This window comes from Contarinia nasturtii, unplaced genomic scaffold (genome assembly GCF_009176525.2).
Source record: "Contarinia nasturtii isolate CC-2019 unplaced genomic scaffold, AAFC_CNas_1.1 Cnas_scaffold_187, whole genome shotgun sequence".
Taxonomy (NCBI): Eukaryota; Metazoa; Arthropoda; class Insecta; order Diptera; family Cecidomyiidae; genus Contarinia; species Contarinia nasturtii.
In genome coordinates this window covers 8071004-8096916 of record NW_022197544.1, presented here as the reverse complement: position 1 = coordinate 8096916, position 25913 = coordinate 8071004, and the positions used below count along the sequence as shown (strand labels likewise).

At 32.8% G+C, this 25913-nt stretch overlaps 4 protein-coding genes across 5 annotated transcripts; 3 read left to right on the top strand and 1 right to left on the bottom strand.

Moving 5' to 3' along the window:
• Positions 1-2458: 2458 nt before the first annotated feature.
• LOC116352466 lies at positions 2459-11923 on the top strand. The gene is made up of 7 exons (XM_031785088.1): positions 2459-2564; positions 2654-3392; positions 9797-10017; positions 10229-10386; positions 10742-10972; positions 11101-11369; positions 11447-11923. The coding sequence occupies exons 2-7, from the start codon at positions 3329-3331 to the stop codon at positions 11704-11706; spliced, it is 1203 nt and encodes a 400-aa protein (XP_031640948.1). The 5' UTR covers positions 2459-2564; positions 2654-3328; the 3' UTR covers positions 11707-11923.
• Positions 11924-12406: 483 nt separating this feature from the next.
• Positions 12407-14355, top strand: LOC116352549. Of its 2 annotated transcripts, none has more exons than XM_031785237.1 (2): positions 12407-12479; positions 12667-14355. In XM_031785237.1, exons 1-2 carry the CDS (start codon positions 12463-12465, stop codon positions 13940-13942), a joined length of 1293 nt encoding a protein of 430 aa, XP_031641097.1. In that variant the 5' UTR covers positions 12407-12462; the 3' UTR covers positions 13943-14355. The 2 variants fall into 2 exon arrangements, with proteins under 2 accessions (XP_031641097.1, XP_031641098.1); XM_031785238.1 differs by having other exon boundaries at positions 12415-12595.
• A 436-nt stretch (positions 14356-14791) lies between these two features.
• On the top strand, positions 14792-21059 carry LOC116351915 (alpha-1,3-mannosyl-glycoprotein 2-beta-N-acetylglucosaminyltransferase). The gene is made up of 7 exons (XM_031784077.1): positions 14792-16415; positions 17088-17286; positions 17907-18135; positions 18217-18321; positions 18386-18476; positions 18588-18758; positions 18833-21059. Exons 1-7 carry the CDS (start codon positions 15780-15782, stop codon positions 18944-18946), a joined length of 1545 nt encoding a protein of 514 aa, XP_031639937.1. The 5' UTR covers positions 14792-15779; the 3' UTR covers positions 18947-21059.
• A 227-nt stretch (positions 21060-21286) lies between these two features.
• LOC116351904 (esterase B1-like) lies at positions 21287-24106 on the bottom strand. Its single transcript, XM_031784069.1, has 10 exons — positions 23827-24106; positions 23544-23617; positions 23349-23490; positions 22880-23170; positions 22441-22811; positions 22256-22375; positions 22001-22191; positions 21848-21943; positions 21661-21777; positions 21287-21602 (listed from the first exon to the last, which is right to left on the bottom strand). The coding sequence occupies exons 1-10, from the start codon at positions 23975-23977 to the stop codon at positions 21422-21424; spliced, it is 1734 nt and encodes a 577-aa protein (XP_031639929.1). The 5' UTR covers positions 23978-24106; the 3' UTR covers positions 21287-21421.
• Between the last annotated feature and the right edge of the window lie 1807 nt (positions 24107-25913).

Genomic DNA, 25913 nt, shown 5'->3' with positions numbered 1-25913 from the left:
ATAATATTTGTCTCCCCTTCAACGAACGAAATTTCAACGAATATATACTATTTTTCGGTTACAAAGCAGATAAAAAAGACACAAAAAGATTCTTCATTGGATTTAGTTTAACCTTAGAAATGTACTTAAAAAAAAACGAATTAAATATAGATAAACGAAGGTCATAAACCAAGATTAACAGTTTGTTTTAATTTCTATTTTCAATTTTACACATTTTTTACATTCCACTATAGCAGCCGAACAAAAAGCGTCATTGTTTTATTTTTCGAATTTTTCTTGGCTTTGCAACTTGAATGAACATGAAATTTAATTGCTAAAAACATAAGATATTGACATCAATTTAACAACAACAACCAAAAAACGCTTTCTACTTCAGTGTTGTGCTTTGAACCACAAAATCTGTTGATTGTATTCATTTCATATAGCATTTCATGGACCTTTTAATCGCCGATCTGAACTCATCGAGCAAAAACAAAACGGCTGCTGCTCTTTTACATTGTTGCTGTTTCTTCTTCTTATTTCAACTAATTTGAACGCTTGATTGAACGGCAACATTTGCGGTTTAGTTAATTCGATTTAATCAAACGAAGCGAGAAAAAATGTGTCGTATTTGAAAAATTGAAGCCGTTATTAGAATCATTCTGACGTGGTTTCTAATTTTCTTCTTTTTTTGTAAATTAAAAAAAAAACAACATTGTTAGAATACAATGGTGTATTTCATCAGATAACGAGAAAACGATTTAATGTGCAAAGGTAATGGCAATACAAATGAGAGGGAACCATAATAATAATCAAAACCCCATAATCTAGTCCCCATTTCGAAAAGTGCATAGAACAAAAGCTATTTAACATATTATGAAGGAGACAGAGAAAAAAATAAGCACACAAAGAAAATGTGTTGTGTGAACAAACGCTTCTGGTGTGATAAGCAAGTGCCATTTATGATCACGACTTAGATATGCACCTTGGTATGTGGGTTTTCACTTTCACCAGTAAGTTGCATTTCTTTTCGCTGCTGTAAATTTAATTGGCAATGATATGACACATTAATGTGAAGTCTGTGACAACATCTCAACAACAATGTTGGTCTCTCGCCCCTAAATGCACACTCATTTCGCATATACAGTGTTCACGAACGAACGATTGAACGAAGACGAAAAATAAACAAACACCACACAATTGGTGGCTATCAATGCGAATCGAAGTATCATGCAAAAGCTTGACTCACTCATAAAAAGCGATCATTAGATTCGCCTTGTGATATTTTGCATTCAATGGCATTGGAACTATTATTCATTTATACTTTGTATGTCGATCGTACACAAATCCAGTAACGCCGACATCCGCCGACGCAATATTACTCACGGCATATTATAATCAAAATGGGTGAGAAACTGACGACTATTGGATTTTTTTTTGCTTTTCGCTCTCTCTCTCTCTGTGTGTCTCTTTCCCTCTCTCTCTCTCTCGTCACATTATGTTTTCTTTGCATTATGAGTATCGAATTCGATCGCATAATAGCAAAAGAAAGAAAAAAGAAGAAAAAAAACGTGCCGAATGTGCATCGATGCCCATGACGACGACTACATACGACGTTCGCTCAAAGAATTATAAAATATTGCACGAAAACTATATCGCCATTAATACCAGAGACGAGGAAAAAAAAAGTAAGTGTATTTGCACAAGATTTGCAGACACCTTTACAATGGAGCTCACATATCATGCACATTGTATCGCGTATCAACAAAATGAGCACATGTGTGTATCAATAACCATACACACTCGCAAAAAACACACGGTTGCCACCGAACGCACCAAAATGAAACGAAAGCAAACTATGAAATAAAATTGTATGCCAATCACAATACCCACTTTTCTGAATTAATCAATGATGCCAAGATGTTTAAAGATCTTAAAGATTATGGCATATTTCACCGAAGAAATTCATTTGAAGTCAACAAAGAAACAAAATTGTGGATTTGTTTATTTGTTATCGAGATAAAGAAGCGCTTCACACCAAATCTCTTTCTAACCTGATATACCTGAGAATTTCCGGTCGTCCAGAGATTCTCTTTCAAATCTTGCGAATTCGAGTCGACGGTTTGATTAGAATCTGACTGAAACGTGTGCTATTGTTTATATATATACGTATTTTCGTTTCCGATACTGATACGGTGCCGTGCCGATCGGAAACAGTTGAACAAATGAGAAAGATAGACAGAGTGCCAAGAAGATGATGAGAGAAACGAAGAGAAGAAGAAAACGACGACGAAAAGAAAAAAACACACACGTCCAGCACACAACTGTGCATGTTAAATAAACCGAGTCAAGTAAACGATTGCCTGTGTGTGTGAGTGTTTTTCGTGTCGATGTTGCTGTTTTACAATATTGTGTGTCTTATAGTGTTGTTGTATTATTTATATTCATCATCTCCCGTAGTCATGGATCAGATCGCAGTGTACACCTTTTTGAGACTGAGTCGAGACGTATAGCGTCAGATGGAAATCAGTTATAAGTGAATTGCCGTGATGAGTGCTTAGAAACCTGTCTTTCGTATTAGTTGTGTGAGCGATTTTTCTTCATTCTCCACCAAATCGCATGCAAGAATATTGATTCCATAATAAACTGTTGTTGTTATTTTTTTTTTATTTAGTTTTTTTATTCTCTCTGGATTTGGTTATTTCTATATATACGATCAATTGCGAACGTGCAGTGCTGTCGTTCGCCTGTATGGTGTGTGCCGTGTGTGTTTTGATCATTTTCGAACTAACTTTTGCTTCGCGCGAACCGATCAATTTTCAACCACTATGAAGCAATGTAGTTGACCAGTTCTCAATAAAAAAAAAATTCGTTCGAGTTTATTTTATTTTCCATTAATACGAAAATCAAACAGAATAAAGTTAAATAAAGAAATAAAAAACACAAAAAAAAATTACAAGGGAAAAAAGACGACAGCAGCCGAACAACACACATTGCAGGAATTTCCATTGAAAAATAATAATAATAACGAGAGGGAGAGAGAGAGAGAGAAGAGAGAAAAAAACAACACACAAAATAGAAGAGTTATAATATAAACGAGTTCAGTTTATATCATCTCGCATATAGCTACGATTATATCGTTCATCCTCACACATCAAATGTGTATGCATGGTGTTCTGTCGAAAAGCGACTTCAATATAGACAACATAGTAAACAATTTTTATGATCGAATATTTAGAGCGGAGGTGAGTGCGAGAGAGCAACAGAAGCAGAAGCAAAACAGCAATAAAACAACACAGCAATACAACACCAACCAAGTTAAAATTTAGGGCAGAAAGCTGTAGTCATCATGAGTGCAATTTATGAATTAGTTATTTTGTTGGCAATTTTAGCGACGATCGTTGAATCAAAAGGTGAACATTTCAATTTATTCACTTTTTTACTACAAAAAATTTTTGTTACAGTTTTTGTTTGAAAAAAAAAAAAAAATATGTTTTTCATTCTCTCATCGTTACATTGTTTTTAGTTCGTTGAATGTTGCATTTGGTTTTGATTGTTGAGTTTGGTATGTGCGCGCGCGCGTTTTTGTGTGTGTGTGTTTTATGTGTGCGAGTGTGCAGTATGCGTAATGTAAATGAGAGTAATAAAGCGCATATTTAAATATAAGGTATAATGTCTGCAGTTTCCAATCGATCGGTGCAATACAGTTCAGTACGAATTGGATCAAGATACGGTGTATGGAATTCTTCTTTTATTCTCTGATGTTTCTCGTACGATAGCCCATAATAATATTTATTGTGATGGTGCTGTTAAAAATCGATCGACACGAGACGTTCGCTCCATTCACGTCTCAGGGAGAGAGAGAGAGAGAGAGAAATGTTATGATACATTAAAAATAGTAATAGAGATGCTGTTGTTTATGGATGCCGAAAGGTGAACACTTTCTAACCGATTAGCGGCACAATAGGAGATAATTGTCTAAATTTGAAAATAATGAGCGGCGCTGAGAGTCGCAACGGAAATGTCTCTCTATCTCTCTCACCTTGTGTTTGTTGTATGGGACAAAGATAATCAATTCGATTCAATCTAACAGTGAAAATGTACCACAGATTGTCATTTTGCATGCCAAGGAAGCAATTTTAATCTCGTTTCTTTCCGACATCGTTGTCGTCGATGGCAACGGTGTAATATTTGCCTTTGCAAGTGCGTGTGAATGTGTGCGTGCGACAAACGAGAAAAAACTAACAACAACAACAACCACGAATTGGTGCTGAGAGCAGATCCAGTGTGTTGATATAACTAACTGCTTCCATCGACATTAACAATGATCGCAAAAAAGGCACTGCAATTCAGGCGATTTAATGTAGCCGCATGGTTTGTTTGTCTGTTTTTATTTTTCGGTTTACAATTGCACGTAATATCAAGATAGCAATTAAAGATTTCACAACCATTTGACAAATTGGAATTCTTTTGAATCCCAGTGAAAGTTTAAAATCGAAACATGAGACGACAAGAGAAATTTCGTTTAAAAAAAAAAGAAAAGAAAGCACAAGCATCATTTTCTTGGGATATGAATGGGAAATGAAGCAAAAGTAAACAATATTAAATAAATAGAGCGCTCCGGCGCATTCAATGCTCTTGTTATGTTGATTTTGTGTGTGTTTTATTCGAAAACTTCATTTGACATTCTGCCATTATTTGAACAGTCTTACCTTGTTATTCACGAAATTGAAATGAGAAAAAAAACACCACTACGAAACCCACACACAAAAGCCAAATTTAAATGTGAAAGCCCAAAAGGTGTGGGATCCGTTGTTCGCCCAATCGCTGATGACTCGATACATTTTGTCATTTATTCGCGGCCGTTTGTGCTGGCTCGTTACCAAGTATGGACAAACAAAAACACGATCAACAAAAAAAAAACGTACACAGCCACGAAGAGACGAGAGGAGCACGGTGAATAAAGAAGTAAAAACGAATCAAAAAAAAAAAGAGAAGAGAGCGAATAAACTGTGCACATTGAATCACAGTTCAGTTTCACATTATGAATATAAGTTCGTAAACAGTTTAATCGGATGGAGCGTAGCCAATGAAACAAAATGTGTGTTCATATCTATATACTCCAATGAGTATTTCTTTAAAAAAAAAAGCACACAGAATAATAAGTGTATACACGCGCGGCGCATACGACCGAACCAACTCAATTGTCGTGTGTGCATGCATGAACATCAAACGTACACACGAACTAACACACACACGCACATGATCAGAAGTATCAATAGACTTGAAGAGAAGAGGAACCGTTGATTATCTAACGTGATTTACAGGTTTTTTTTCTTCTTCTGCACTTTATTTGGTTCTATGGTCGATCGGAGCAGCAAAAAGTGAAAAAATTGCTGCAACTTGCAAACAAAACGGTGGTTGACAATATCATCTCTTACATATCCAATTGTAATCGTTGTTTCTCTTAACAACACACCGACCGACCGACCGACGACAACCGACCCATGTTCACTACGAATTACAATCGCACACCAACAACGGCAAACAACCGATGCCAACGGAATATCGAATATTGAAATTTAATATGCACGCATAATTTATGGCATTCAATATATCGAATATCAGCGGGCGCTATTCAACTTATATATATACGTACCTAATGCCCATATCAAATGATCGTTGAGACCATAAATCATTTGTTTTATAATATATTTTCAATCAAAAAATGATTTGTTGTGTAACAGACAATTATCATTTTTCATATATACTATATATATATATATATATTTTCAATTTCATATTCATATCAGCCGAACATAAACCGATTGTGACACACACACACACTGCGGTTACGATGGTGAATCGCACTATTGTTATATGTTGAATATAAAAGCCAGTTGTGTTGTTTTTTTTCTCGTGCATTTGGTTTATTGTTGTTGTGTAAATGAAGTCATTGTCACTGACATTGTCATACAGCATAGGCATTAATGTCTATTGTTAACGTCAATGTCGTTATTTCCACGAAAGATGAATTCCCTGGCAAACGAAAACCGGATAATTGTGCTTGGAAAATACTCACTCCGCATCTTCTTAATCTCTTCTCTCTTCTAATAGGTTTTTTTTTCTTATTTCTGTTTGTCGCGCGAGCACATATACACAACTTTTTTTCCTCTCTTGTTGATATTTTTTTTATTTGTTCCATCGCTAAAACAATTAAAGCATTTTCGATCATACGGGAAACGTTCTTTGGGGTTAACTTGATGTCATCTTCTGTTAAAAACAAACACATTCGTCCCAAGGTATTTCAGAAATCGTGATGTACTTCTCTCTCTCTCTCTCTCTTCATTTTCGTCGTTGTCATCCGTTGATGATTTCGAAAATAAATCACGTAATCGTCGCATTTCGTGTTAGTAGTGTGGCAATAGTTATGAAGAAAGATTCCTTCTGTGTTGTGTTAATTAAAGTAATTTGATACATTAGCAATTAACCTCTTGGACGGGATCGACTTGATTGTTTTTTTTTCTTCGGATCACTGTTTTTTTTGTTCCTGGCACATATTAGAACCTTGAAAAATGGTCTGGTATTACAGCGAAAAACCACACCATAAATTATATCTGCCAAAATGCAGATCATCTCGAGTTACTTTTGTTATAAGCACTCTTTCTTCTAATTTTCATCGGTATTTTTTTGTTGTTGTTCTATCGAGCAACATTTTACGGATGATGGTCATGCAAAATTGTACATGCAAGCAAGCATATTCATATATGCGTGAACCATGCAAAACGTAATGGAAACGAAGAAAAAAAATGTTTGTGACTGGGCAAAGAGCACGCAAGACTACTCGGCATTTGTCCAAAATATAAAATAATCTGCATGTAGAATATGTATTTAACAACAACCACAACAACGAAAAAAAAGAGACTTTATTTGGTGTGTTCATTGAGATTTGAGCGCATGGTGTGTGTTAGTTAGCGAACCATAGGACCGTGTTATTTGAGTTACCGTTATTCATGGTTGCTGGTAATGCTGAAAATACGCGAAGATTTTTCATTCATTTGCTTTTACAATATACCTTCTACTTACGAATCTACTTAGTTCTGTTTTTGAGAATCACGTAATTATGAACTCTCCGCCGTGTAACAAAGCAACAATTATTTCGCGTATTTCTCTCACTCTGCAGCAGCTGTGCGCTTTTTTTTTTCAAAAATTTGTGTTTTTTTTATATTGCTCCTATTTTGGAATCGCATACTTAACTCCAATCAGACAAACAGACCTGAGTGAGCAGCAGCAGCAGCAACAACATCAACGACGCAAGAAATAGCAAAATTGAATAATTTTTTGGAAACAATCGTCTTAAATTCAGTCGATCAATCATTTTGCAGTTTGCTTTTGAATGAGTTCGCCTACGCTTTCGCTTAAATGGGCTATGAAATGAGTACAGTGCTGATTTTTTTTTGTTATTTGCTCGCCTCAATTTTTTTTTCACTTCTGTTTCTTGCTCGACACATCGACAAAAAAAACAATACAAAAAAAAACTATTGCCGCTAGTGGAAAAATTGAAAACAAAGTAAGAAAATGAAAAAACTTATCTAATTTGAAATTTTAACAATATAATTACGTAATGCGTTGTGAGCAATTAATTTGTGAGGCAGCAAAAAAGTGCAAAACGAATTCAGAATCGGGCGCAATTCGCATTCATTTGTGAGATGAAGATTTGTTATTGTTGTTTTTTTATTTCGTTGTTATTGATGTTGCTGCCGTTGCCGTTTTGTCAGTGAATGAGGCTTTTATGTGTGCGATTGCTTAAAAAAAACTAACAGATACATATTTAGGTATATTATATTCTACGTTTAAACCTTATCAATTATGCTGATTGAATCTGTGTGGTTTTTCGTATATATTTTCAACATAGACACAAACAAATAATATGCACTTTGCTGCGATGCGCGAAACAGGAGAATGCTACAAAAACGAATATATATGATTTATGTTCTCAGCGAAAACTCTTCGCTGGTGTTGTTGTTATTTTTTTTACATAATGCAATCGTGACGAAAGTAATTTGTATTGTATTTTAATTTACAAACCGAGTGAAAAAGAGAAAAAAAGAAAAAAAATAGAGAAGACGATAGCGCAAAAGTTCTTGGCACACATTTTTATTTTTCCGACAGTTTAAATTGAAGCAGGCGTGTTACGATCGCTTCTTGGAAATTGTAGTATCTCTTAACATCGACGAAAAAAACAAAAAGAAGAATCTCATCGTGACTGTGTGTCGAAAACACACAGCCACATTGCTGTGTCATTGAAGAGACGACTATGACGACGACGACGATGTTCAAGTCATTTTGCAAAGTGATCGGCGATTTGTGTGTGTTGATGTAATTGATTTAAATGCATCCTGTCTATTTTTGTGTCTGATGTGCAATCCAAGTATATATCCCATGTCAAACGAAATGACTTGTCGAGATGCAATCCTTTTATGTCTTGTCACATCTCAACGTTTGTTATGCTTCATTTTCACAATTCCAATGGTGGTGTTCCGTGTTTGATTTGATGATTTTGTTTCTATGAAGTTGGATTGCCATAATAATTCCAGGTGGCTGCTGCCTTCTTCGTTTCTTTTTTTTGCTCTTTCTCTTCCTCTCTCTCCAACATTTTTTTTCTGTTGCAAAAATCCGATGAGCAAGCAATTAAAATGCGTTCCATAGCCCAACCATTTTACCATGAAGAAATGGTATATCTTGGATACCGTTTTTGGTCATCGGTTTAATCTTTGGTGCCATTTTTGGTTTCGCCAGTGCTCACCCAATCGATCGAAGGTTTGCGATTGCATGCGACTCAATGTTGTTGCTTTTTTTGTTTTTTTATTCTTTCTTTGTATCTCTTGTCCGTGCCATATATACAAGTATGCTTGCGTCAAAGCTAATCGTCGTGATTTTGATTGAGCCAATCGTTTATATATATTTATAAAGTGAATGCGAACGAATACGAGCATATAAACGTGCGCACCAGGTTCTTTTTTTCTCTCTCTCTCTCTCTCTCTCTCTCTCTCTCTCTCTCGTTGTGTATGAATGGCCAATTCACTACAGAGAAGTGAAAAGTAATATAACCCCGATTTTGTGACGATCGTCACCTTTGATATTTCGAATTTTCATTGTTTTCATTTCGAATGCCCATGATCCGTAGTATTGTTTCCGTTCAGAAGACACAATCTATAAATTCACACATTTATAAAAGAGCTATGGGTATGGTCATGAAAGAATAAATCTCGGCTATTTCATTACTGCTATGCAACGTAACCATCACACGTACGTATCAAAGAAATTGATGAGGTCACAAAATAAACTTTATTGTATGACTAATAAATCCATCGGCAAATACACAAAAAGGCCGCCGATTTTGCTTTGAAAATCAACACTCATTTGGTATTGATGGTTAAGCTTCTTGTTTCTATTCACCACTTCGTGTTGTATTATTTTGTTTCGTATTGTCAAATTAAGTGTGTTTTTGAACTTTCTCAATAGATTTTCGACATTTTTGCTGGCCAGAATTAACCATATATCTCGCAATATAAATTTCCCATAAATAAGCATATAGGATGTGTTTAACACATTTACCGTTAATTTTCTTTTGATTCGATAATTTCGTAGATAGTCATTTTGGTTGGGCGATCTATGTTGATGATAATCTGATTTATTCCAAATAAAAATTCGTTCTTTTGTGTGTTTCTTTTATTCAAAATCACATCAAAATTGAAAAATAGATCAAATTTGTGTAACACTTGTTTCTTTTCTTTAATTGGTTCTCCCGTCATAGATGAAGGTGCTCACAAAGTATACTGTTCGGAAGATTTGATGAAAGTCGACATTGAATTGTTGACCGATAATATCAATCCATCAGATGTATATTTAGAAGGTTTAAAAGGATATCCAAATCCAAGATGTCAACCAACAATCAAAGATCGTGTAGCCCAATTTCAATTGCCGCTGCGTGATTTTTATGAATGTGGTGTTACGCGAGTTTTTAACAAAAACAACGTAAGTTCATTTCACAACAAATTTTCTAATTAGCTGCATTTTGCTTTTTCTCGCAAATTCTCTGTGCATTCATTTAAATACAGATTAGTATTGTTGAACAAAAGAGCTTTAAATCGTTTTTTTTGTTTGCATTTTGACGCATCATTTTTTGTTCTTTGGATTTTATGCAACTTCCCACACTTTGACTAATGTGCATTTGGGATTTTTTCAGGGAAAGAAAGTGTTCTATCACAAAGTGATAATTGAAACACTGCGAAGAAAAGACTTCGTTAGCTTTAAATGCATTATATCAGTGCCGTACAATTTGACAAATACACCGCACAACATAACGAGACGTGATGTGTTGCCGGTCGGTTTCGAAGAGCCAATGTATGTTATAGAAAATGATTAATTTACCTATTGTCTGCAAAAAATAATTACCGTTCAGTTTTTTTTTCTTCTTTCTCAAATGAATTTCTCACTTTTTCCATCGCTTCTGCCTCTCTTTGGATGGATTGATTTTCTTGGAACTTGTTTTTCATTTGGTTAGATAATTTTTTAATGATAAGAAACTGCTGTTTTTTTTATCGCTAAATAAATTCTAACGAAAGGGAAAATAGTTTTAAAAGAAAAAAATCTTTAAAGACTCAAATGGAAGCCGCATACAAATGATGAGAAAAAAAAAAGAAACTGAATTAATAATCGAAAAGAAAAAAATAAAATGTTTGTTTGTTTGTCAAATTAGTGAATTGGATATTACGGAAAAGCATGATTTCTATGCACCGGAACCAGTATTGGGTGTTGGTGTGCGACAAGGTGATGAACTGGTTGATGGTGAATTAAATGTAAGTCCGGGCACACCGCTCTCCATGGAAATCTATTTGGATAAAAAATCGGCGCCAGTCTATGGTCTTGGCGTAACATACATGCAAGTGACTGACACTAAAACGCAAGAGGAAACCATCATTTTTAATGGGTAACATATGCATATAAAAATTTCAGTCAGTCAGTCAGTCATTTATTCAATCACAAACGAAACATTAAATCAGCTTATATCTCTTACATAATATGCGCTATTTATTTTCATATATTTCGTTTTCGTAGTTGTTCTGTGGATCCATTCTTGTTTGAAAATTTTAATACAGTCGATGGTGATTTTCTGACAGCCAAATTCCGTGCATTCAAATTTCCCGATTCGACATATGTACAATTTCGTGCATCGGTTAATGCGTGCATTGATAAATGTAAAGGTATTCAATGCAGCAACGGACAAATTGGATACGGACGACGAAAGCGAGAAATTGCACAATCGGCCGAGCTTGAATATTCAATTCCATTTATTATACGAGTTGTTGGCGAACCAGTGAGCAAAGGTATGTCTTTTTTCGTCCACACTTTTTTCTTATCTATGATGTCAAATTAACCAATTTTTTGTTTGTTTCGTTTACAGATATTGGTAAAGAGTTGGATTATAAGTTGGAACAATTGAAAGTGATAAATCAAAAATTACTTCGTAATAGTCGCGGAAGTCTATTACATAGTGGTGTGCCTAGTGATGGATCAACGCTGATACGTCGATCGAGCTCTGATGACATGCCAATGGAAATATCGGCTCGTGTCACAAATTCAGCATCTAAATCAATTACATTCCATACGGTGGTGGCGATTGTGTGCACCCTTGTTTTTACCTTCGCCCAACAACGATATTGAAATGTCTTTGCTAATACGAAAAACAAAAAGAAGAACGAATTCCCTCCCCCTAGTAACCAATTAAATTGCAGCCCATGATACATATTTTTTTTGTTTTATAATTGACATTTATAATCTAGTATATCTTTTTAAAAGTCATAGATTTTAAGTATAGATGTTGAAAACGAAACTAATTGAATAAATTGTCCTAACCGTAAAATAGTAACAAATAAGTAAACGTTGTTTTTTTTGTTATAATAAGATCTTTTCATCTTTTGTTTTTGAAGAAAATAGAAATTCCGACCGTTTTCTTCAATATTGTTGGAAAACAAACTGGAATCTATAATGATTGAATCCATTGTCTTTTCCCCCAATTGAAATCGCTTCAGCGTAATATTTTAGTGAATGTCATCGTTGCGACATTAATATGGGATTTGTACAAGTCATTTTCACATTTTAAACAGGTTATTTCCATAATATCAACAACTTTTTAAAAAAGTACGTGATTACATGTGAGTAGTCGGTACCGTTTTTCCTATTGTTTCCATTTTCTATTCATGTTTACTTGAAAATCGAAAATAAATAGAATACCTTAGATTTTTATTCACAATTCAAAACGCAAAAATACATTTCCATTCTAAAGTATTTCCAGATTGAGTACGCAAACAAAAACAAAACGATATTTAAATATTGAAATCGTTGTCACATATATTAAAGACGCATTAGCGATTGTAAGAGGTGCTGTCGTGTAAAAAACCATATGAATAAATTAGTTTCATGTTTACAATCAAAAGGTAAAGTTGTACATTTTTTGTTGTTACACAAGTCCGAAACGTTTTGAACGATTTTCAGTGAATTTATTTCATTTTTAAGTGTAAATACTTGATTCTTTATTTGTTTACATTCTTAAGTAAGTATTAACACAAAAAAATATGTCAACACTGTTCACCAAACCACAAAAAAAATTGTATATGTCAACAGTTTCAAAATGGATAGTACAAAAACCGATGACGATCATCACATAAAAATAACGGATATTAATCAATTTTGTCTGGAGCATATTTGCATGTATTTGGATTTAAAAGATCTTCTCAATTTGGCCGATGCAAATAAACATCTTAAACTGGTTACGGGTGCCCATTTTGGTCGAAAGTGTGCTGGAAAATCTATTATTATTGATCAACGTTTTTCGAATGCATTTCCAAACTTTAAAAGCGATCAAACATACATTATGGAATGTGATAAAATAAGAATTTATAATTTAAAAATGAGTTTTCAAATTTTACGCTGTTTTTGCCCATCGATTGTCGATCTAGAGTTGGACTATCGTTATCGAGAAATTGACAAACTACCAACAAGTTATCGCTGTATTATTGACTATATGCATAAGTTTTGTGTTGAGTCTGTGAATCGACTGGTACTTCATCCCGCATCGTCGCTTAAATACTTTACGAAATGCTTTGAAAATGTTGAAAAACTTGAAATCGGTTCATTGCTCGAGAATCGATTGAGTAGTGTATTTCCGAATTTGAAATCATTGGAATTTGAAGATTATAGCTATGTTCGTGCGGAATTGGATCATTTTCCGCATTTATATCATTTAAAAATTCCTCTATTTAATAGTAAACATAACCAAAAAATTGCTGCAGCTTCGATTTTACGCGTAAATCCACAGCTTAAAAGTTTGCAAATTAAAACCGCCAATTTTGACTTCTTTCAAGAAAATATTGAACAGTTGCAAAACATTGAGAGTTTACACATCGATTTACAACCTTATAAGAATCCACAATTCAATGGCAATCCATTATATTTTCAAAATATTAAAAAATTAGAAATGGTTTTCATCTATTCGATCTATTCGGGTTCAATAAAACCGATAATTCCATTTTCATTTGATCAATTAAAGGAATTTGGCATTGGTGGCATATCTGAATTTAACGATTCGATTTATGTGTTTCTTGTCACAAATCCATCGATCGAAAAATTGGTATTGACACAAAAAAATTTGATTCATAAAATAGACATTGTGAAATTACAGAATGCTTTGCCGTTCTTAGCGGAAATTGTTCTACCGTTTTCGGAATTCACAATTCATGATGCACTGTCGTTATTAGCAACGTTTGCATCGTTGAAACAATTAAGTTTCATTTGCACGGATTCAGAGGTGGAAGTTAGAAGCGTTTGTGGTGATAAATGGCAAATTGAAAAAACATTGAATCCATTGAAAGAAACAATGTTCACATTGAAACAAATTTAAGCAAATAATTAATTTTGCTTTATAACTCAGTCGATAATAAGTATTGTTATCAACCTATAAGATGTACGTAATCAGGTGATTGAATCGTTTTAAATAGTTTGACACTGACTGAAATTATTCTGCCATTAATTTTTTTTTTTTTTTCAATTTTTTCATTTTTTACGAGCGAATTGTATATTTTAGTATTAAAATAATAGTAGTGAATTTTTGCCCAATTTTTAGTTTGGGATTTAGTTAAGGTCAATTGTACAACCAGAAAACTGAAGTGCAAAAAAATATACTCTTTACTTTTTTAAATAAAAAATCTGAAAAAATACTGTTTGAAGTGAAATTTCGCTTGAAATTATTTCAGGTAGCACTAAATATGAAAACTTACATCCAAATTGTATTCGTACTTGGCAATTTGTTAAAATTATTAGAATATAACTATTTTATTATTGTTGATTAAATTCAATTACTTAAGCAATGCGAATGTAATTTTAAACAAATAGTATTGAATCGATGGAAAATATTTTTTTTTTTAAACCGATGAATGTCGTTTAATAATAGTTTATTAATGCAATTTTAAGTTACGTAATTTTGTATATTATAAATAAGAAAAAAGTAATAAATAAATAAATAATGTAACTGGTAATTGAAGTGTTCATTTAAATTCAGCAAACTATGTGTTTGTGTAAAAAAAGTCTGAATTCGGTGTGAGCGCCTGGTATTTCTTGTATACTTTACCGAATGACAATCCACAAAACGACCGCCATATTTAATTTGACATTTCAACATCAGATGCAATGAAGCCAATGCCGTCGACATATCTCAACTCCATACCGTTGTAGTAGACAACACTAACAGCATCAAAGTACACACAATCACAATAATAGAACAAATTGAAACGTCACATAAAAAACACTCGATTTAAATCGAATCCCATCGACCGAAATGTAGTATGTCTGTTTGCTCTTCGTTTGCAACACATACACATGACTCGCGCTAATCAGAGCACTCGTTTGTGTACGACCGAAATTGAAAGAATCAAAAGAAAAATATTAAACAGATGAATAAATAAAGTCAACACACGGCTAGTATGAATCGAGTTTAATTCAATCTCTGTGTTTGATTGATTAACAATCCCCCATTAAAGTGTAAATGTGCAAAGTGTGTGTATGCTCAGTGAATTATCGTGCTCAAAAAAATTTTTAGCGTGTCAAAAAAGCGATTTCAAATGAAACCATTTTCAAAACGGGGAGATTCCGATAAAAAGAGAACAGATACAGACAACAAAAAGAAAAGAAGAAATTAGCTCAAGAAGAGAGCCGAATTAACAATAGCATATTTCACATAGTAACAAATATGTTTAATTGCTTGCTCAACGTGTGAAAAGAAACCCATCACAAAAAACCTCACAAAAAAAAAGTCCATTGAAACAAAGTGATTGCAAATTGCAATCGATTTATTGGTTTAATTTCTGTGGTTTTCCTTGTGGCATTGATTCGAAATATAACTACATTAGCATCACAGAATTCGTTTTTGGATTCGTTGGTTATGAAAATTGTTGTTGAACAAAAAGGAAAACGAATTATTCCCAACGCGGAAACAACAACAACAACAAAATTACTTGGAAACTCTGGGGCGAATAAATAAATTTGCAGAAGTTTTGTGTGTTTGTGTGTGCGCGCGTGTATATATTTCTGTTTCTATATAGATAATGAAGTAGCATGTTACGAATGGCATGCGATTATTATAAATAATTGATTATTATAACTCTCATATGAAAACCAATAATGTTATTGGAACAAGCAAAGCAATTAAACTCAGCAGCTTATCTATGTGAAACGCAATCAAAATGCGAACGAAAAAGCCATTTCTTATCGCATTATTCCTATGTGCGTGGACAATTGTGTCCTATTATTTGTTGATACGTCAAACGGATTCCGGGAATAATGTAAGACCTGGTGATTTGGCACATCCACGACGTCATCGTGATGATTTACTCAGGCAATTGAATCGTCTTGAAACGAACATCCAAGAAGAAAATTTGGCACACGAACAATTGGTGAAGACACTACTCGAAGTGGTACAATTAAAAAATCAAAAGGATAGCGGTGTTGTACCCGTTCAGGCACCATTTTCTCTGCATAAAAATCAAACAAACAGCGTCAACAATGCAATTGTTGACAATTCAAAATTCAACGAGGCCAAAGCACATCCGATTCGTGATGGTGAAATCATCGTTAGTAATTTAAATGCACCAAATATTGACAATGAGCACAAACCATCGAACATGGAATTACTGTCGGACGATATTGATGCACCGATTCTAAATCGGTTAAAAGAGCTCAATAAACGTGATCATGACTTCAAAGGGCCAATTATACCTGTTCTAGTTTTCGCATGCAATCGCATATCAGTGCGCAATTGCTTAGATGATTTGGTTCGATACCGACCCAACTCTTATCAATTTCCCATTATTGTGTCACAGGTTGGTTATTTACAATTTCTTTTTTTTTTTAATTTCGCCACATTTTACTTTGGACCGTCTCAATTTTCAAGATAAAAACTATTATGATAAGTTTTAAATCGAAATTGGATATTTACACTATCGCATTGTGTAGGCACAATAAAATTCATATTATAGCCATCGTGTCATGTTATAACCAGGCAATATATTCAGCTGTCGTCATCTGGATATTACAGCTCATCTGGATATCGTCAGCAGATGATACAAAGTGAAAACAATAGAAGTGATTGTTATAGGTATATAAGCTTGTTATATACTGGTATTACTATTACAATCACTTCTATTGTTTTCACTTCGCATCATCTGCTGACGGCATCCAGATGAGCTGAAATATCTAGATGACGGCAGCTAAATATATTGTCTGGTTATAACAGCAGTCCAGTTATCATAACGCATATTGTATATACAGAAAAAATGGTGTTTTGATTGAGAACATTCGTTAAGCTGCATATCGTCCAGCTGTTTAAATACTTGTTTTGTTTTGCTTTAGAAGCTTTTTGACACGATCGATTTTTATTGTGTAAATAGACAAAAAAAACACGACAATTTTACGGCTTTTCTAGCACACTTTAATCGAACACAAAATATTGTTCTAGTTTTGTTTATCATTTTGTTTTACTCCATTCGGTGTAGGACTGCAATGACGAACCCACCAAAAACGTTATCGAATCTTATAAAGAGGTTACATTTATGCGGCAACCCGATCAAAGTGATATTTTCGTTTTACCAAAAGAAAAGAAATTCAAAGGATATTATAAGATTGCCCGGCATTATGGATGGGCACTCAATACTACATTCCGAGCTGGTTTTGAGTATGTCATCATTGTCGAAGGTACGTACACTCCAATTGTTTGTTTTTAATTTGCAAAATTTCGCAAAGCAATAAGGAAATGACAACGGAATTGCGTATGCAAATTAGTACGAACAAAAATCAGTAATATTTAAAATAATTTATTACGTGAACATATTCAACGCAATCAAAAAAATTTCAACTCAATTTTTGTTGTTTCGATGAGAAAAATGAAAACTTTGACATTTTATGAAATTATAATATGATAACACATATCAATCATTTTAAAAAAACAACATGAAAAATCATTATGTATTCGAAAAGTTACAACAACAAAATTATCTGCTCGAGATTCGGTTTTTTTACACTATATATAAAAATATAGTTCAAGATCACTTTTTTGTTGTTCCAAAAGGTTTGCTGTGTGTAGGAGAATACAGCTTCGAAGAATTATGATAAGACCGAACATAATAATTGCGAGAAATTTGATTTCGCTTCACATTCGGACTCAAATCTATTAAATGTCACATCCGATGGTGATCTCATTTTTTATACTATTTTAAGTTATCTTGAATTTTACTGAATTGTTGTTGACATTGCAGTATGCCGTTGCCATGTGCTAAACTAAACAATAAATATTCTTATGTCATGTGGTATTTTAGATGATTTAAACGTGTCACCGGATTTCTATGAATATTTTTTGGGAACACATGAACTTCTGAAAAATGATTCAACATTATGGTGCGTTTCTGCATGGAATGACAATGGCAAGAGCAGTAACATCGATGTAAACAGTCCAGAACTACTTTATCGCACCGATTTCTTCCCGGGACTTGGTTGGATGCTTAAGCGTGATTTATGGAATGAATTATCGGTGAAATGGCCTAAAGCGTGAGGTTTTTTTTTTCTTTCCCTTCTTAATTATCGTTTTATTAAACTTATATTAATATTTCTCATTTTCTCATAATACAGATTCTGGGATGATTGGATCCGACAACCACAGCAACGAAAAGATCGAGCCTGTATTCGGCCAGAAATATCGAGAACTCGAACATTTGGAAAAATCGGCGTATCAAAGTATGCAGTTATATGTTTGTTTATACTTTCAATCATTTAACGCCATTTCTCTTTTTAATTTCAGCGGAATGTTTTTTGATAAGCATTTGCGATATATTAAACTCAACACAAAAGTAGTTGAATTCACCAAAAGAAACTTAACCTATTTGTCAAAAGTACGTATGTGCGACTTTGTAGCAATTGTGAAATTGAATTACATTAATCATCTCTCTCTTCCTCTTTTTTTTCTCTCTCTCTGTTTGTCTCAATCGCTGTGTATATTTTAGGACATATACGATAAGCAATTTTTGAATCATGTGTACAATTGTCGGGTGGTCACATTTGAAGAAATACGACGTAACTTAGTGACGACAAAAGGTCCTGTTCGAATTCAATACAATACCAAAGATCAATACAAACGAACTGCAAAATTGCTTGGCTTAATGGATGACTTTAAGGTATGAATTCTCGCGATATATAATTAAAAATTGTTCAATTGTTCGAAATAAGTTGAATGTCATTTTGATTACAGAGTGGAGTTCCTAGAACCGGTTACATGGGTATCGTGTCATTCTTTTACAATAATCAACGTGTCTACTTGACCCCAAATCGAAATTGGAAAGGTTACGATCTCACTTGGAGCTAACGATCCGAAGCCAAACAATAACCCTATTTTATGTAGTATACAAATTAATAATGCATCTTCAAGAGAACGATAGCATGAGCAAAAAGAAACAAATTAATCTTTATATTTTGGTGCTTAAAACAGAAAGAAAGATATCAGGTCCAGTTTTTGTCTTCACATTTTTAGTTGCATTTTCATTTGAAAAATGCATTTTATTTAAATTATTATTTATTTTGTGAGATTTATCAGTCTCCATTCAATTAACTGTATAATTTGCTTCATACTATATGAAAAAAAATAACGAATATTTCAAGTAGAGTTGCTTTTCCACTAACTCTTATAAATAAGAAGATGAAAAATAAATGTCCTCCGAAATAAACCTTCGAACAAATCACAGAAAAAAAAGACACATTCAGATTTAAACATATACCGATACACACTGAATAAAGAAAATACTGAAAAAAGTTCATGTAAATATTAAACATAATTTATAAAATAATTTCACAAGCTAACTAACCAACTACAATGTAAACATATGTTTTTAATATTATTGTATTCTGTTTGGGTGTGTCGGCAATTGAAAAACTTCTTTTTTCGACATTCTTTTTTATACACTTTCCAAAAGCAACTACCAAAATTCTTACGTCATATTTGAGAATCGTGGAACTTTTTCTCGGCGATTTTTCTCATTTTATGAAGCTTTTGAAATAAAAAAGCAACAAGAACAATATACAATACATAATATTTAGAACAAAAACCACCAAATAAACTAACTACACAGACGGACTATTAAAAATAGTGAGAGAGAGAGAGAGAGAGAGAGAGAGAGAGAAATTTGAAGAAGTTGGAAAAAAACAAATGCGAACAAATAGAATTGTACAAAATAATGGACTTTGTTCTTTGTTTCGACAAATGAATATGCAATAGAGTGGTTCGATTTTGACATTTTTTCAAGCATCAAAAATCGTAGCCCTATAACCTCTGTAGGAATGTCATAGAAACATGACTATAACATCGATTTCGAAAAAAAATGATTTTTGGTGATGCGCGGCTCCAGGCGGTTTCTTAAAAAAATCAAATTTTTATGAATTTTGATGAATTTTGAGCACTTTGAAAATTCAACAAAAAATGGTCCCCCGGGGTGTTTTTGGCACGAGATAACCGATTCTGGCCTTAATTTTGTAATACAATTAATATTCGACACTTTTTTCATGAAAAAATCACAAAAAATTGGATTTTTGTATGGTACCACGCATGTTTGATGTTGTAATGAATGAAATTTCCTCAAAGTTGGCCAGATTATGTATTTTGGTGAGAAAATAAGATTCACAAGTTTTCACTGTGATTTGATTGCTGCAAAAAAAAAATCTTTCAAAAGCGAGGTAAAAGTCATAACAACCCCTTTATACGTGTTGTTTTCAATACCGTCAATTTTATGTATTTCAAGAATATTTTTATGAAAAAAGTATATATTTTTATCAAAAAAGTGTCGAATATTAATTGTATTACAAAATTAAGGCCAGAATCGGTTTTCTCATGCCAAAAAAACCCCGGGGGACCATTTTTTGTTGAATTTTCAAAGTGCTCAAAATTCATAAAAATTCATAAAAATTTGATTTTTTTTAAGAAACCGCCTGGAGCCGCGCATCACCAAAAATCATTTTTTTTCGAATTCGATGTTATAGTCATGTTTCTATGACCTTCCTACAGAGGTTATAGGGGTACGATTTTTGATGCTTGAAAAAATGTCAAAATCGAACCACTCTAATATGCAATGAAGTAATTTTTAGAATAGTTTTTAATGCCTGTGAATTCGATGAATCGAAACAAGGGTAGTAATTAGTTCAATTTGTAGATGAGAAACTTTGCGTTTGCCAAAAAAACAACAACATTTAATACAGATGGAATGAATAAAAGCGGAAATCGATATTCCACACTATTCCACACGACACGACTACGATTCTTTTTTTTAGTTTAATTTATTGTGCAACTGTAACTGGCTTACAGTATCAATTATTCTTTTGTTTTGTCTATGGTTTTTATTTTATTTTTAAATACTGTAACTTATTTTAATTTGACGCTTTGTCGTGCGATAATTTATAAACATCAAACAAAATATACGAACCGATCTAAATTAAACGTAAAAACGAATAACAATAATACTACTATGGAAATGACTTCTTTTTTTCATAGTTCATTTCACAATTTTCTGTTTTATGTATTTCGCAATAATTTACATTTCAATGAAAGTAGATGAGTGTATGGGAGATATAGCACTATTTTGTTTCGTATAATGAGCAAAAAAAATTGCAATGAAAATGTCCAATTTTAGCCTCTTTGGCTGTGATAAACAATAAAATAAACATTTGGAAAAAAATCTAAATATTTTATTTATCTAAACTGAACAAAAAAAAAAATATAAGAAATTTTAATCTAATCTCGAGGCTTTTCGATAACTGTAAAGTCGGTTGGATTGTTCTTGTTGAGAAAGTGACATCATGCATTCTGTTTTATTTTGTTATACATTTCTTCAATCTGTTTCCATGTATCAAAGTGTAATTCTTGCAACACATCACTTATCAAGGTGGTATTTAAATCATTGGTGATATCTTGAGCAAAAATTTCGTTCGGAGATGGGATTGGCTTGAATGGAGTATCGCCTTCGATTGATGGATTGCTGAAAAATATGGAATATTTAGCCGATAAAAATATGTAATATTTAGCCGATAACGTACCCAGTTCGTGCAAAATTCGTAACTATATTAACCAAACGCATGATTGTGTTGTAATTCACATTTGAACTGTTTCTGATTATTAGAGCTATTTTGTTTATAAAATCTATCGCATGACATCTGAAATTAAAAGTGTTATATAAATATATCATATTCATACCTATAATTCACTTTAAAAATCATCATTTACCCAAATAGATAACAAATCTCATCACCGTGAGCTGCACCGTTTGACTTTATTTGCAAAAGTATTTTGAATATATTGATGTCGCCGTTTACAGAGAATCTAATTAAAAGTAATATTGTTTATATTTGACCTTAAGTTTTAACTTCTCATTCATACCTGTACATAAATGTGTTTTTCTTGGAGTTTTCTTTGTTATTCGCTTTTACTTGGTATTGAACGGCTTTTAAAATGCCGTAACCGAAATTCAGATCCGAAAGCAAAGCGATATTTTGACTCTTTATCACATCAGGATCACTTGTTTCATTGTAATATGTTTTCTTCAATAGATCAAAAGCCTCTTTGTACTCCTGGAAAATGTATTATTTAAAAATAATTATCTATAATCGGGCATTGGTAGTATGAAAAAGTAACCTTTGGATACGTTTCTCGATCAAATCCGGCAAATGGCAATAATAATTGTGATTCATTCCAATTTCCACTGAGAAATGGTTCTGTATTACTTGCTAGTTCACGATTGAACGATAAGTATTCCTATTTCAATCGAATTTTTAAAAAACTTAATGTAAATGAAGTTGCTTAATTTCGTTGTCTAATACCTCAGAGGTGAAGCTGAACATTGTATCCATCACTGGTGCGTTTTTAGATTGGTAGATATCAACCGGAGACTTTGTTATGAAAGCTCGTTTTGCTTCTGAATTTTCAATCGTCGGAACCCATGGCGATTCCAATCGAAACAACCCAAAAGTGCTTATTTTAATAATCTTTGCAATAGATTCAGTTTCTACTGTCTTCAAGTGCTCAATAAGTTTATTTTTATCCTGAATTTTTAACAATGTTTGCATTCTTTCCAAATGATCTGGCTCGTACAATGCATAATAATTTAGGGCCGAACTACTTAGTAAAAATGCACGGTTGAAATACTTTCTCGACTCTTCATTTAGCATATGGAAATTCACTGATGCACCGCCTGTTTGATGATGTAACAAATGTATCAATAATTTTCGTTTTTAAGAATTGAAGTTAATGGATGATTACCAGCACTTTGTCCAAAAAGTAAAATCTCATCTTTTTTCCCCGAAAAATGTTCGATATTTTCATAAATCCATTTCATAGCCAATTGTTGGTCTTTTAATCCCATATTTCCGGTGTATTCACCAAAACCAAGATTCATAAAACCAAAAATGCCCGTACGATAATTCAATGTTACTACTATATTATCGGGATGAATCAGAAAATCAGGACCGTAAGTATTTGAATGTCCAGATCCTTCTGTGAATGCTCCGCCATAAAAATATACCAATACCGTTTTCTTTGCTGCACCACCATCTTATATTCAAAATGACGAGACAAACAAAATATTCGAAACTTTTTGAATAAATTTTTGATTTCAATTTTTATTTAATCGAATTTTTTTCACTTATTTTTTAGAAAAGTTAATCACCCAAAAAATCTTTTGATTGGCTTTTCCGAGATCACAATAAGTAATTTAGTGAAAGAGACTTACCTGGAACGTAAATATTAAGAAAGAGACAATTTTCACTAGTGTTCCCCGGTAGTCCTACTAATGTTGACGATGGGACACAATTATATCCAAAATTACGCACTTTTAGTGGGTCAGTCCATTTTCGAATGAGTGGTTCCGGTGCCTTTTAAAAATAGTTGTGAAAATTGATTCACAAAAATTTGAAATGCTCATTACCTTAAATCTACGATCGACCTCGGCACCAGTGTATGGATCTTTCCCAGTTATTGGCGCTTCAGCATATGGAATACCTTAAAAATGAAATGTACACATTTTTTTCGTTTTAATGTTGTGTAAACATGTGTTTATACATTTAAAAAGTTGAAAAAAGGAAATACATACATATTCTATATATTTTGTCGCACAAAGTTGATGGATTTTTTAAAAAATGGATATCCAATATTCCACACAGTTCAAATATAATTAAAAATAATAACAGAATATATCTCTGAATGAATACCTCTGAACGCATAATATTTTTTGCCCAGTAATGATGTTTGTTTAATGCCCTCAACAGGACCATTGTTTGTTTTTCTTATTGTAAGTTCGTCACATTGCACGGCTGACATAAGAAATGCAATTCTCATCAATTCACTAAGTAATTTCAACATGTTGTAAGCAAACTCGTGTTGAAGGAAAGTCTATAAATAAGAGACTAACTACAAAATCAATGATCACCTTATAGCTTTTGAAATTAATGTTTCATAATCTCACAAGTTCGAGCACTGAGATTTTCTAAACGATTCAGCTGTTATATAAAGGCATGAAGTTTATATTTGTAGTTATTGCCATTAATTACATGTTCGAATACATTTGTGATTGTGTATGAAAAATTTTTTCAAGAAATAAAAGTAATATAAATTGTGCCCTTGAGAAGATTGCGTGCAATAGTGATGGAAAAAAAATGAGAATGTGAGTTTAGTTGTGGATAGACCGAAGTTTTGCAAATTGTTTTTCCACTTAACAATGATCGCGGTAAAATTGTAATTTGTCATCAAACAAAAATAAATGCTCTTCAAATCATCTTCAATCATTGAAATATTTGGCGAATAGCAAAAATTCCGAAATCAAGATAATTGAATGAATTAACATTCTTTTTACGCAGAAATTTTTTTTTGAAGCTTAGTCACAAAATTCTAATACAATTAGAACGCGATAGAGTTTATACATCAAGTGTTTATGATGATTGTGTTGTAAATTAAAATAAATTCATTAAGATCTTTTCTCACCTACATATCAAACAAGTTATTTTACTGCAAAATGATTGCATGACTAATTATGTATGAGAAAAACACAATTCAAATAATTACTTACATAATTTTTACATAATAAAAAGTTCTTTGGCCGTATGGCTTAATGTTTAATTTGGAACCACCATTTTTTTTGAAGTCACTTTTTGAGACGAAAATCCCTAGCAAATTAAAAGAAATGAAAATGTTTTTATAACAGTAACAATCTTTTCTATTGTTTTCATTCCATTTCAGCGCCTGACAATAGCTACCTGAGCTGATTCTGCTTGAGGAATAATTAATTAGCGGGAAAGCACTTTCGGTTCTTTTCATGTCCTACCGAATGCCGAAAACTTGTACTTTCTATCTTTGCTGATGTTCTTCAAAATCGACGCACAACTATGTTCGAAAGCTTAATGAAAACAATCACGTTTCACATTAAGCAATAATCATAGATTCCAAATTTGGTTTTTCAAACGTTTTGCTTTGTTAATCATTGGATAAGCATTATCTTTTGAGATATTTGCATTAGATCTGACTCATTTTTCTGGATTTTTCTTTACTTTTCAGTTTTTAGTCACATCCACAAATAAATTATTCTTAATTTTATTTTGTGTCACTGCTGTATAAAGATTTTGAAATCACATGTTATCTATAAAATGAAGTAAATTTTAAAATATTTGTGACTATACACTCAATTCATACAAAACTGTATATATTTGAAGTGTTTTTTCAAGTGCTGAGCCCCTAAGCGAATAATAAAGCGTTTTTAATTGTTTGAAAATTGTTTTGTTTACAGGTTTCTCTGCTAGTTTAATGCAATTCATTAAAATTCATTGAGCGAATAGAAATACTCAAAAAGAATAAAGCATCGTGACGACACTATTATTTTACTCTATCTGAATTATTTGGAATATGAAAATTCTATTCATTTTATCTAAAAAAAAAAAAATCAAAACAAAATACGTAAATGCGAAATAAGCATATATACTTGCAAGATTTCATGGAACAGCTCTTACATATATAACATACCTAATAAATAAAAAGCTCAATGGTTCATTACCATATTTATTGCGTTTCTCATGATATTTATCTATCGCTATAGCGATAGGCGTTATATGGGCCCATATAACTCATTTGCGGAGTAATTTTGTCGATGGCGGGACTGTGCGGAGTTCGGCGGAGATAGCATGCAAATGATGTGTGTACGAGTTCAACGAGTTGGGAATTAATTGTATCTTATATCATTTTCGTTTGCTTATTATATTTTTATTATATGTCAGAGTTCTCATTATATCTCTTTAATAAATATATCGAT